General features: G+C 36.1%; 1 protein-coding gene across 13 annotated transcripts in view; it reads right to left on the bottom strand.

The window, feature by feature from the left end:
• Positions 1–4,518: 4,518 nt before the first annotated feature.
• Positions 4,519–12,974, bottom strand: part of LOC128228060 (sodium/calcium exchanger 2-like) — a 64,373-nt gene continuing 55,917 nt past the window's right edge. For 12 of the 13 annotated variants that reach the window (XM_052939106.1, XM_052939118.1, XM_052939113.1 and 9 more), the window contains 9 exons: positions 12,462–12,591; positions 11,576–11,605; positions 10,192–10,282; positions 9,896–9,971; positions 9,640–9,762; positions 9,388–9,463; positions 7,381–7,534; positions 6,873–7,048; positions 4,519–6,230 (listed from right to left, as the gene is read on the bottom strand). In XM_052939106.1, coding sequence (XP_052795066.1) covers positions 6,096–6,230; positions 6,873–7,048; positions 7,381–7,534; positions 9,388–9,463; positions 9,640–9,762; positions 9,896–9,971; positions 10,192–10,282; positions 11,576–11,605; positions 12,462–12,591 — 991 coding nt within the window. In that variant the 3' untranslated portion in view covers positions 4,519–6,095. The remainder of the gene's footprint in view (positions 6,231–6,872; positions 7,049–7,380; positions 7,535–9,387; positions 9,464–9,639; positions 9,763–9,895; positions 9,972–10,191; positions 10,283–11,575; positions 11,606–12,461; positions 12,592–12,974) is intronic. The other variant, XM_052939114.1, reaches the window with a different exon arrangement.

The following is a 12,974-nucleotide window of genomic DNA, read 5'->3' as shown; positions in this document are numbered from 1 at the left end:
GAATCTAAATAAAACTCTAGTCCGACGTCCGAGAGATGTACCCCGTCGGACAGATAAAACCCCGGTGTAGTAGAGTCAATATCGATCGACAGAACATCGAACGCGCCCGTAAGCCTAACCCAGCTCCTACCATGTCTGTTTAAGCGGTTTCTTTTGGCTTTAATTATTTTTTTGGGGTAAGACTGTGTGCGCCAGTCCATGCGGTCCAAAATGTCAACCCAAATTATTATTACGTTTGGAAAGGCCGCTCTAAGATAGCGGATTTCTTTTGCGATTTGGTTTGAAATTACGTTACAGGGAGCCTGGGTTAAGTCATTTCCCCCGAGATGTATGACTATGATCTTTGGTGGAGAACACAAGAGAACCTGCGTTTCGAACGACCTCCTGAATTTAGGCCAGGTGAGGCCGCCGACTCCCCACCAGGAAATTGACGCGGGAAGCTTCAGATCTGGTATACCCCTCGATCGTGCTCTCTCGCCGGCCCGACGCGGGATTGAATCTCCCAGGACCCATATGTCTGCGAAATATATTTATCTCTCTCTCTATATATATATATATATTTATATATGTATCCGTAATGTTATTTATGTATATGAGGTTTTATCTCCTAACCTATTTCCCCGGGCCGTCTAATTCAACGTGTCCTAATCCTCATACTATTAAATACATATACTCAAGTAATGACCTCAATGGCATATTCAGTTCGGCGTGTCTATATTCTTATGTATCGCTTGAACGAATCCGACGACCACCGACCAAGTTTCATTATCATATCATGAGGACACCCATGTGCCGCGAGATCAGTAGCCCTGCCTATACGGAAGCTATGCGTTTTGTAAACGCTTGTGTCAAGTCCCGCGCGTTTAATACATTTTTCTAAGACTGCATTAACTTGTTGCCTAGTAACGGGTGCGGCGTCCATGTGACAAAAGGCAGTATGGGATATTGACGCTACAGCCAGGTAATCAGTAACGGCTTTAACCGGGCATGGCCCGATGCTTTGTTTGGGTATTTTAAAGGTGATAGGCGGACCGCGTTGACTAGTTTTGGATCTGACCAAGCGTACGCCTATTCTTATTCCGTCCTCAAATAAGAACAAATCACCCCCGCGTATTTGGTTACCTGCGCATGCGTTTGCAGGGGCGACTAGCTCGCTAATGCGGAAAAGCCCAAAGTATGCCAACGTAAAATTAGCTTTGAATAATTTAGATTCGAATGCATCATAACACACCAAAGGAAGTGCCTCCGTTATTGAAATGAGAATACAGAGTGTGATTGGGCGCCTTTTGTCGGCTTCTTCCGGGTGTCGACCTGCCCTGCTACATCCCTCTAACAGTTTGTTTACAACAAAAACTGTAGAAAAATCCTTAAAATTCTGCAACTTATGAAAGTAATTAATGCCGGCCATGTATGTCCTGATCGTACTTGCACTGCAGTTGTTTTGAAAACAGTATGTTATAAACATTACTATATGATGTTCGGGAATTGGCCATACATCGTCGAAATTGAGTTTCCGACGGAAACCCCTTAGTGCATTTAACCCTGTTCTATATGTTGATTGTGTGTTAGGGGCAATGGCATGTCGCAAAAGGTCGACTGCTCCACGCTGAAGACGTTCCACAGATGTACCGGAAGAAGCTGCGGTTCCAGGTCTGCTTCCGGAGCTAGGCGTCTGAACCTGTCCATCTGAAACCGGGATAAAGCATCGCATATTCCGTTGTTATTGCCGGCTACATGCTGGGTCCTAATAAGAAGGTTAAACTGGAGGGATTTCAGAGTAATCGTTCTAACAATGGACATAACTCTGTCAGATTTCGATGTTAGCGTGTTTAAAATGTGTACCACGGCCGAGTTATCGCAATTAAACCTAATGCGCTTATTCCTAAGGCGTGGGCCCCAGATACATGTAGCTACTAAAATAGGAAATATTTCCAGGACTGTGATGTCTTTTGTTATACCCTCGTTATGCCATTCTTCAGGCCAAGCCGCTGATAACCACTGACCCTGAAAAAACAAACCAAAACCACGCCCTGGCCCTCCTGCGCTATCAGAGAAAAACTGAACGTCCTCATTCGACAACCAAAAACGGTCGTGAAAAACCGATACGCCGTTAAATCTCTCAAAGAACCAGAGCCACATCGCCAGATCTAACCTCACTGCCTTTTTAATTCGGACATAATAAAATGGCTTGGAGAAACCACAGATCGCGTTGATGAGACGTCTGCAAAAAGGGCGCCCGGCCACAATGGCCCTGCAACAAAAATTGAGAGAGCCAATGAGGGATTGAATTTCCTTCACCTTTGCCTTATCTTTCTGTAGTATAGCCTGGATTTTGGATATGACCTCCTTGACTTTATCCCCTGGGATCCTAACCACCATTTGCCTAGTGTCTAATTCCAGACCCAGAAAAACCAGAACTTCCGCTGGGCCTTCCGTCTTATCCGAAGCCATGGGTACATTAAGTTGATGCATGATCTTTTCAAATGTGTTCATCACCTGCGAACAAGCGGATTTTGACCTATCACCACCCAGGAAATCATCTAGGTAGTGTATCAACGAACCCGATGACAAACGACATTTAACACAATGTTCTAAAAACGTTGAGAAACGTTCAAATGTTGCACAGCTGATCGACGCACCAAAAGGCAAAGTTTTATCAAAATAAAAGAAGTCCTGAAAATGAAAACCTAATAGCGGAAAATCTTGAGGTTCTATTGGAATGAGCTTGAATGCGTTTTTTATGTCCATCTTAAACAAGTGACAACCTTGGCCAAGCTCTTGTATTAGCTCCACCGCTTTATCAAAATTGGTATAATGCACAGATGTCAGATTAGGATCTATGAAATCATTAACCGAGGTGCCATGAGGGTGAGATAAATGGTGGATCATTCTGAACTCATTCGGGGCTTTTTTGGGAACCAAACCGATAGGCGACACTATAAAGTTTGGCAGTGGCTGATATGTAAACGGTCCCGCGACTCGTCCTTCCGTGATTTCCTTGTTAATTTTTTGCTGTATTATATGCGGATTTGACATTGCTGATTTTAGATTTTTTGACATACGCTCCTGTCTAGGGCCTTGATAATGTAGGCTAAAACCTTGTGTGAAACCTTTTAACAAATATTCGGCCTCAGACTCGTTGTAATTTAAAAGAAGTTTTGACAGTGTGTTAAGGTTGATGGGGGATGGGGCAATTTCAGTCGCATTCAAATTACATGGAAGAATACCGAATCTGGTGTCGACCACCGTTATATTGGGCCTGATCTGGTCGCCTCGGTCGGGGGGCACGAAATGTCGCTCCCGCAGGATAACGGGGGATATTTTGTATCGTGTGTGGCCTAGGGCAATGGGCCGCCGGGTGGCCTTCCCCGCATTTAGCACATGAGTGTAAGTATTTGCAGTTCGCCCAGTGACAATGACCCGCATTAAAATAATTGCACACAAGAGTTTTGCGGGTGGGATTTGTGGGAGTTGCGGTATCGCGGACTAACAGACAACGCCACCAGAGATCGTTGTTGATACGTGCCCAAGAGGCTGGTTCGATTGCTTGCCGTATCCGAAATTGCTCATCGTACGCGCGCCACGCGAAGCCGCCTTGGCGTGCGGCGCATTCTCTTATGTCGCGCATATATTTGAACAAACCCTGTGTTGCATCTTTATGGGCCGATATGTACACTGCACTATATATGATGAACGCGTCAGTCCATTTCTCGATATTCGTTACCTTATCTTTACATTCTTTCGGGCGCGTCTCAAGCCGGCCGTCATTAGAAAGATGTAAAGTGGCTCCGCCACAAAGGTCAGAAAGCTCGACTGAGCCTTTCAACAGAAGCGCAAGGTTTACATAGTCGCCGTTGATAATTTGGCGTTTAAGTGATTCTGGCACATGTGCGGCGACATCGTCGCCCGCCAGGCGTATGATAGTAGGGACGTTCGTTTGCTGTGCTAATTGCGCGACGCTACTGGTAATGTTAGACACAGTGTCCTGTAATGGTTGTACGTTACAAACTGCCTCACCACACCCATTTATTATGTTAGATTCCCTTATAATGGATTCAAAATCAATGATCCTTGTGGCGGTTACATTGATATCTTTACCTCCGTCATCGCGTTGTTCAGGCACGTCAGCTGTCCTGTCCGGGTCGACCTGGTGCCGTCTTCTCTTCACACCTCTTCCGCGTCCCGGCATCGCTGAATGCTTGTCAAAATACTACGATTAATTTAGATATTGTTAAGAGTTTTTGAATTGTAGCGGCCGCTACAGTATCGCCAAAGAGAAAGAACTATCGCGAGATCTCGTCACGTGATGAATAAAATAACGGTGACATGCAAATGTATCCGAATGCCTTAGAAACGGCATCATGTAGCTAAGTAAAACTATTTCTTAGCAAATAATTTGAATTATATTTATGCAAACATAATTGCTATTATTTCATTATTACCTGCTTGAGTATGGTTACAATACATATTACGTTGAAGCTGTTAAAGCGTTTCACACAAAAACATAATAAACAGATATAACAGTCATGAAATTGCTTTATTGACAAATACAAATTATCAAAATTTGATATCAATAATTCAAAAACAATTCAAATAAAACAAGATATGATATCACAACTCAAATGATATTTTGGTTGAGACAGTTGATAAAATCAACAACAAAAACATGAAAAAGAAATTACTGCTCTGTTTATTTGTCAGAAAATTCCACTATTGTTTAATATAAGGACAAAGGAAACAACCACTCAAATTACTACCAAATTACTGCAAAAAATATATGAAATGTTGAGAGTTGTGTAATCACGATCAATTTACTCTATAACTAGAAAAGTTAGGATTCATGTCGATGTTTTGAACCTCGTCTTATAAGAGCAAATATATTCCTCTTCAGGTTTCGACATGCTTATTCAATACTTTGAAGTAAAGTTGATGACAATTTATCAACCAACTACAAAAAAAACAGGTACATAACAATAACAAACAACAGTATCACAGATGGTTTTGCTGGAGACAGAAAGCCTCCGGATCAAATAGTTAGCACTACAAATGCAACTAATATGTCTAGTACACAAACAGGCGAGATAAGGTAGAGGAATTCACAAATGTTATATTCAGTATCTAGCACAAAACATAACGGAAATTTTCAGAACTTCTGTAGTTCCTTGAAACAAACACTTCCTCCTAATACTGATAAAAGATGTTCACTCATACGAACACTCATTTAAGTAAGACTTATGACGTTTGCAGCCATAAGTCAGTTTAATCACGAAAACAAAAGAACCGACCCAAAAAGTATGTAGTGCCATTAACAGTAATGCTTAAGTTGAATACCAAGAGAAACTATGTTCTTCTGTTAATACAACAACAAAAGATAAACAATGTTCATGTTTTTGCATAGTAATTCTGGACGACCTTGTATTATTTAGATAATTATAGCATAGAAGTTTTACCCATCTATTGCTCGGAAAATGTAATGTTGTAAATGAAAAACGTTTTCAAATATTGTGCATACATTTTCATATGAACATGGTTATTTCCTATACATGTCATATATACACAATTATACTTTGCTGTGTAAATATAGTTTTACTTTTTCAAACCAAACTAATAGACATCCTAGAATCTTTAATTTCGCCCATGTTTATGAAATAAAGTAAATGGGAAACTTAGAATTGAGCAAAATAACAACAGAATATAACGTAAATGCAAAACACAATATTTTGAGTAAAAAGGAAAACAATTCAAACTTAAAAAAACAACAATCGTCCTTCCATTAAATAAAGTACATCATCTACACAAACATAAACTCAAACTCACCATTTGTTTTTGTCTAAATTATTCTAAAAGGTCTACAATAGGTATCTGCTTGATTAGTATGATCACAAGTATGTTCTAACTGCGATTCTATCAAGAAAAGCACATCATTCAGGTAAAAGCATGTGAATGTAAACCACCAGGCCTCCATCACAAAATGGCTGACTTGATCGTCCAAAACGAGCTCTACAGTTTCATCCATACCCAAATTGACGAAAACATCTTACAGTGCACTAAGTCATGCAACAGTCCACACCCTGCTTCATAAATTATCAGATGTTTTATACTTCCCACTTAAGTCTGTCAGTGGCTTTAAGGCTTACAATTATGATATACAAAACCCACAACAGAAACAAGAAAATACTAGTTCCCCAGCGAACGAATGGGTTCTTGCCGCCAAGTTCACCTCCAACAAACTGGAATAAAGGAATGTCATTGTTATTAATCAACATGTATGAAGGTCGATCAGCGTACACCAGAAATGGTAGCCATAGAGAGACGTAAACAACACGATATGGCAATATTTATGTATGCAACAGGTTAGTTTTTTTCATGATATTTCTGCTAATTGTTATTTTAAAATGATAATAAAAGTCGATTCAAACCATCAATGTTTAATCCAACCAGTAAACATGCGAAAGCTCCAAGATTTGCTTTAAAGCAGTACTATTTGTTTTTTGAAGCTGAACAGATATTGTGAGTATGGGTATTTAAAACCCTTGTGAAGCACATTTTTTGATAGAATTTACATTTTTACAGGAAAAAATACTGTAAATGGATCGATTTTATTTGCCGAAAAGGTTCGCTTCATTCTCTTTAGGGCAGATATTTAACATATGTCATACCCAAAAGCATGCTCGGAAGTAAATTTGCTCTGAAGAGCATGAAGCTGATATAATACCGTTTTATCTTAAAATTAACCAGCAAAACCTTCATAATTCCTCGAAAATGTAGTTTTTATATCGTTTTTATAAAATGCAAACACCTCTTCCATGGTGGGAGTTATCTTAAAGGTAGAGAAATATACCAGCCTTATGATATCTCATCTAAACCATTACCTTTCTTCTGAGCAGCAGCACAATAATGCAGATAGCACCAACAGTACTGAAGACGATAACGCTCTGTGTAAGGTTATCGGACTGCACCCTAAACTCGGTGCCTTTAGCTAAATGGTACATCGTGCTCATCACCCATGGAATGCCCAAACCAAGAAACACGTTCACACAGTTGCTCCCTGAAGTAATTAGTTTACATTATTGCAATAGTTGATGGTAGATACTAGTATAAATGTATCATAGCGGGAATATTTAGTTCCTGACCAAGTTTCTGTATTGTTTTTGTGTCTACAATGACGACTAAACATAACACTCTTGTCAAAAACAAATCAATATGAACTGAATCTGCAGTTCATTGCCACCTTCTAAAATTCATTTACAGAATGTACGTCATATTTAATAAAGAAATTGTATGTATAGCAATAAGTCATGCAATATAATTTACAGTCTTTAGAGTGAATTATCCAAATAGTACACAACTACAAGTCGACTACAATAATAAATAGCCAACCAGTGACATTGCCAACCGCTGCGTCAGCATTCTCATCCTGTTGAGCAGCAGAACGACTAGCAAAGGTGTCCGGTAAACTGGTTCCAAGAGCAATTATTGTGATGCCAGTTATACTTGTTGGTAGGCCTATGACGCAACCAATTAAATGACCCAACTGGAAATAAATCATTTCATACGTGATATAGGTTAATGAATTTGGTAATACAATAAAAATATCCTAATTGAAGGGTATGACTAAAATACGAAAATATGCTATTTTCTCGAAAAAAAAGCCTATTTTCGCGAAAATAGCTTTTTTGACTAAAATACGAAAATAAGGTTAATTTTGATGAAAATAAAGTTATTTTCGCGAAAGTAAGATTTTGATAAAAATCTGAAAATAAGGTTAGTTTGCACAAAAATAACATTTTTTGACAATTATGTACTTAGTTTGGGCTAAAATAAAGTTATTTTAGTGAAAATAAGATTTTGATAAAAATCTGGTAAATTTTGGCAAAAATAACATTTTTGACAAAAATGTAGTTATTTTTTGGATAAAATATTTGGGGGGTGGGGGGTTAAGTTTTGGTAAAAATCTGAAAATATGGCAAGTTCTGGCGAAAATAACATTTTGGACAAAAATGTACTTAGTTTTTGGATAAATTCAAGTTATTTTCGCGGAAATAAGTTTTGGTAAAAATCTGAAAAATAGGGTTAGTTTTGGCGAAAATAGCATTTTCGACAAAAATGTAGCAAGTTTATGGCTAATATAAAGGTGATTTGGCGAAAATAAGATTTTGGTAAAAATCTGGAAAGTTTTGGCGAAAATAACATTTTTTTACAAAAATGTAGTTAGTTTTGAATAAAAGAAAGTTGTTTTTGCGAAATATCATTTTGACAACAATCTGAAAATAGGGTTAGTTTTGGCAAAAATATCTTTTTTTACAAAAATGTAGTTAATTTTTGGCTAAAATAAAATCATTTTTGCGAAAATAACATTTTAATAAAAATCTGGTTATTTTTGGCGAAAAAACTTTCCGAACACACAGAGCTTCTACTCGACCCATTGGCATGGGTGGTTGGGTGAGCTTTTTAACCCTTGCCATCGGGTTATACTAGTTAAAAGTTATACTCATTCGGCGAGCACACCACGATTTACATTTTAGGCTCAGCCTGTCATAGGCATACATGTCGGCATCTCCTTTAATTTGTAGGACATATCTTTGATTGTTCCCTTTAGTTTTATCGTGTATCTGCTGCAGTAGCAATAACGGTCTATAATTATGGGTCATTGTCATCAACTTAATCCGCTTAATGACAAACAAGTGTGTATCCGCTTTGATGTTGCACATTTCGGATGGAGGTGTTATCAACAGAAACATATCAAAATACTTTCAATAATCATTGTTTAATTTTCTTAAAAACACAATTGTTTCGAAACACTAATGCACCTGTCATATGTGTTATGTAGACCATATTTTTAAGAATTTAAAATTTATCATTCACGGCAACAGAAGAAGGTATTTTCCCCATGTTTTTAAAATCTTATTTTCGCGAAAATAACTTTATTTTATCCAAAAACTAACCACATGTTTGTCAAAAATGTTCACCAAAACTAACCCTACTTTCAGATTTTTATCAAAATCTGATTTTCTAAAAAATAACTATTTTAGTCAAAACTAAATACATTATTGTCAAAAAATGTTATTTTCGTCAAAACTTACTCTATTTTTATATTTTTTTTCAAAATCTGGTTTTCGCGAAAATAACTTTATTTTTATTAAATAACCTTATTTTCGTATTTTAGTCAAAAAAGCTATTTTCGCGAAAATAGCCTATTTTCGTATTTTAGTCATACCGCTAATTGAATATGTTTTGATTCCAAATAACAATATTTTACATAGCTTTAATTGGTTTTAGAGATACACTCATTACTGGTGTTGCATGGTATGATACAATAATGAAAATGTGATTGTCACATTTTATTGAGATACATGAATATAGAATAATTGAGAAAAAGTAGTATACCTGTTCTACAACTATCACTAACAGCCCGATGTACAACAGAGATAAACAAAAGGTTGGCCAGGCACCCAAGTACTTTCTGTAACATAAATGTAAATAAATCAAAATAAGTAAATAATTCTTTAACATACTGGTACGAATTTTGTGTAACATGATGCAATTTTAAAGGTCAAGGTGTAAAGTCCTATCATAACATAACTCAAATTTAATTTCAACATTTATACTTCGACAAATAACAGAGACTTGATAGCTTACGTAGGTGGTACACATGCTCCCATGAGCTTCCAGAAGAAGGTCAGAAAATGCATGAAGTAGTCAAACCATGTAGGGTCTGTGTCATTACCATCATCATCTGAACCACCTCCAACGGTCATAGCACTGAAACAATTCAATGCATTGAATAATGAAATGTGATATAACAATTTCGTCATGGGAAATCATCACAAACTAGATTAGTTATTTGAAAGCATGTACATAGATAATGATCAAAATTATTAAATTATGTACTGACCTCACAAACTGTCCCCTCCAGGTTGTTTCTTCTTCTGCCTCAGAGACAACATCAGCCAACCTGTCTCCAAGCTCATCTGAAGAAACAAAACATGAAGCATGTATGGAAAGAGTGAAGAGCAATCATCAGATATGGAGCACGTTGTTTCTATGCCTTATTGTAAAACTCACTTTTCTGTTAGGTTTCGAAACATCTTTGTTCTCTTCAACTGGTAACTTGAGTCAGAGCAGTATGTTAATGGAATAAATGCTTTGTCAATATAATGCTTGCTTATATAATATAGAAAAACAGTTTACCTTTCGTTATGTTACAAACAATTGCACTTCGGGTGCCAATTTTGGCACCAAGGCTCGGGTTCTTCAGAACGATGATGAAGTTTTTTGGTCCCTGGAAAGCAAACAACAGGCTTATCAAGACAATGGATGACAAAGCCAAAACAATAAGACATAACAGTTCTTTTTAACCAAAACAAAAAAGAATGATAAGACACCAATAGTTACGAAAACCATGCAAAAAAATACCATAATTAGTATTAAATCTGCTAATAGTTAAATTGTCAACATTGTCATTCGAAGCAACATAAACGCAGTTTAAGCAAACATGTATAGAATGTGCATGTGTATAAATTTAGATAAAAGAAACTAAATCAACTAAAAGCATTATACTGTCATGTATCCAACTCATTTAGAAAACGGAATTAGTTAATGTGTTCACATTTGTTTAGTCAAAATATAAATGCAATAATTTGAATTGGCAAAAGTTAAGTGTCTATTAAATGTATTTATAGAAAAAAGTGTTAGATTCAGAATAAAAGCAAAGACAAATTAGTCACATGAAGATGACAAAGTTGCATCACAACAGTTACACGCTTACATGCTTTGTTGTTTGTGTGTTAATTTTGGGAACATTCTAATAGTACTGTATCAGCTGCTAAAAATAACACTGATAGTTTGCGACTTCTTTTTAAAAACAGGGAATAAATGACCTTTTTTTTAAAATATTTAAACAGTGTAGACCTTCAAACGATTAAATTCATTGCTTCTACAAAATGTACTTGGTTTACAATAAATTATACAAAAATTATTTGTAAATAGCAAATCCTGCTGTTAATGACAATCCGTGGTCTGAAGATAATATCTTTATGTACATGTACATGTAATTCATGCAGAGAGACAGACTTAACAGTGTGCATCCACAATAGCATGCTCCAACACAAATCTGGAAACCTAGAGCAAAATATGTTCTGTGTACTAAAACAAAGACCTCTACCATATCTTAACTTACCTCTATCTGAAAGAAGTACAAGAATAAGCTTGTTTAGTACCCGCTTGGTCAATAAACAGAGCACTCTGCATTATTTCATATTTTGTTCAGCCATTATGACAACCATAAGACATAGAAGTTCATTTTACACTGATACCCAGACAATCCTTTATTATGTGTATTTGGTCTAAAAAAGGGCAACTTAAAGCATACATGGGCAAAGACAAATGTTAATGTAAGTATCATACGCACATCCATAGAGGCAAGTGAGCAAACAGTACTATAATAAATAAAGCAAATGTCAGTTTAGTCCATCATAGATAAAAACATAGGAATTAGGTTATTAAATCAGAAGAAATTTCAGTGTTAGCAATATTTGACATGAAATACCATCACAACAAAATTATAATACATTACTTGATAGTCTTTGTTGTTAATATCAATCAGCTGTTGGCAAACAAAACCATTATCAGACAATAAAAAGTACATGGCTCAGTTCATAGCTATTACAATAATAGATATCTTGTAATAATCTACATTGATTTAAAAAAAAATACAGAACACTTATTACAGTAGCACTATCCTCCATAATAGTGTAGATAGGGAGAAAGCAATTGTTTTAAATTGGAAACTGTTTTACATGAAACAGTTTGTTGCAGCTCATTTACTTATTGACAATCATTATCTTTACCCTTGAAGAATGGTGTTGTTGCTCTGTTGACTAGGTATTGTTCATGACATGATCTCTACCCTAACACAACATGCATGAATCATATTAAAGGAATAAACAAATGTAATGCTTTATCAATAAGTTCAAGCAAAAGTATAATGACTTGCAAATCATAAACAAAAGAAATGTTTTAACATCATACAATACCGAGGACACCTTTATCAAAAATGCAAATTCATACTAGCTATTTTTGTACAAAAAGGGTACACTGTTGTTATTTACAAACTGATTCAAACATTGAAAAGACATGTGAAAGAAGATAATGTTTCCAAATAACAAGACATACATAAGCATCCTTTAAATTGAAGGATATTGGCATATGCATCCTTTAAATTGAAGGACTCATACAGCAAGATGTGAATGTACAACATCCTAACTAAAAGCAATGCATTTTAGTATGTATGCTTTCTAGTTGTTTATGGAGATTCATCAATATAAGACTTGCAAACAAGGGTCAATTGTTTATATAGTATTGTATATAGGTTTATATCTTAAACAAAAACAGAAGTTTAGATTACAAATAGATGTTTTTTTAATGAAAGTGTGATCTAAGATCTCTTATCCTCTACTTACTTTGGCATTTTTGTTGATATCAATGGATAAGACTTTTGAAGTTTCAGCATGACAGAACTCGAGGAAGCCTTTCTGGTGCACATAATCACAATTCTTAGCGAGGTTTTCCCCTCCAGTAGCTGTCCCATCTCTGAGGTAGATATTTGCAAAAACATCAGTAAATCTTTTAGTGACAATATCAATGTCTACAGCATTATTTGTCCTTCAAGGTATTTGTTGCAAAACAAAAAATGTGACTGTACTTACTTATATAATTACAAAATAACTGTTTTTTTTTCCAAACTATACACATCTGCAGTAACTCAGTTTCAAATAAATTTTACCTTTTCTGATAAAACATGAAGTCTAACAATCTTTGATAAACACATCAAGCTTTTATATAGTGTATATGCACTGTGTTGTTTGTTGAGTTTTAAGCTGTTGTCCCATGTTTCTTGTTTGAGATTTTTTGTTTGTGTGTTCTATGTCTTTGTCCTTAACTCTGCGCAATTAAAATGGGTTTATGTTTAAACT

Source organism: Mya arenaria, chromosome 3 (genome assembly GCF_026914265.1).
Source record: "Mya arenaria isolate MELC-2E11 chromosome 3, ASM2691426v1".
Classification (NCBI taxonomy): domain Eukaryota; kingdom Metazoa; phylum Mollusca; class Bivalvia; order Myida; family Myidae; genus Mya; species Mya arenaria.
This window is presented reverse-complemented; position numbering and strand designations above follow the sequence as displayed.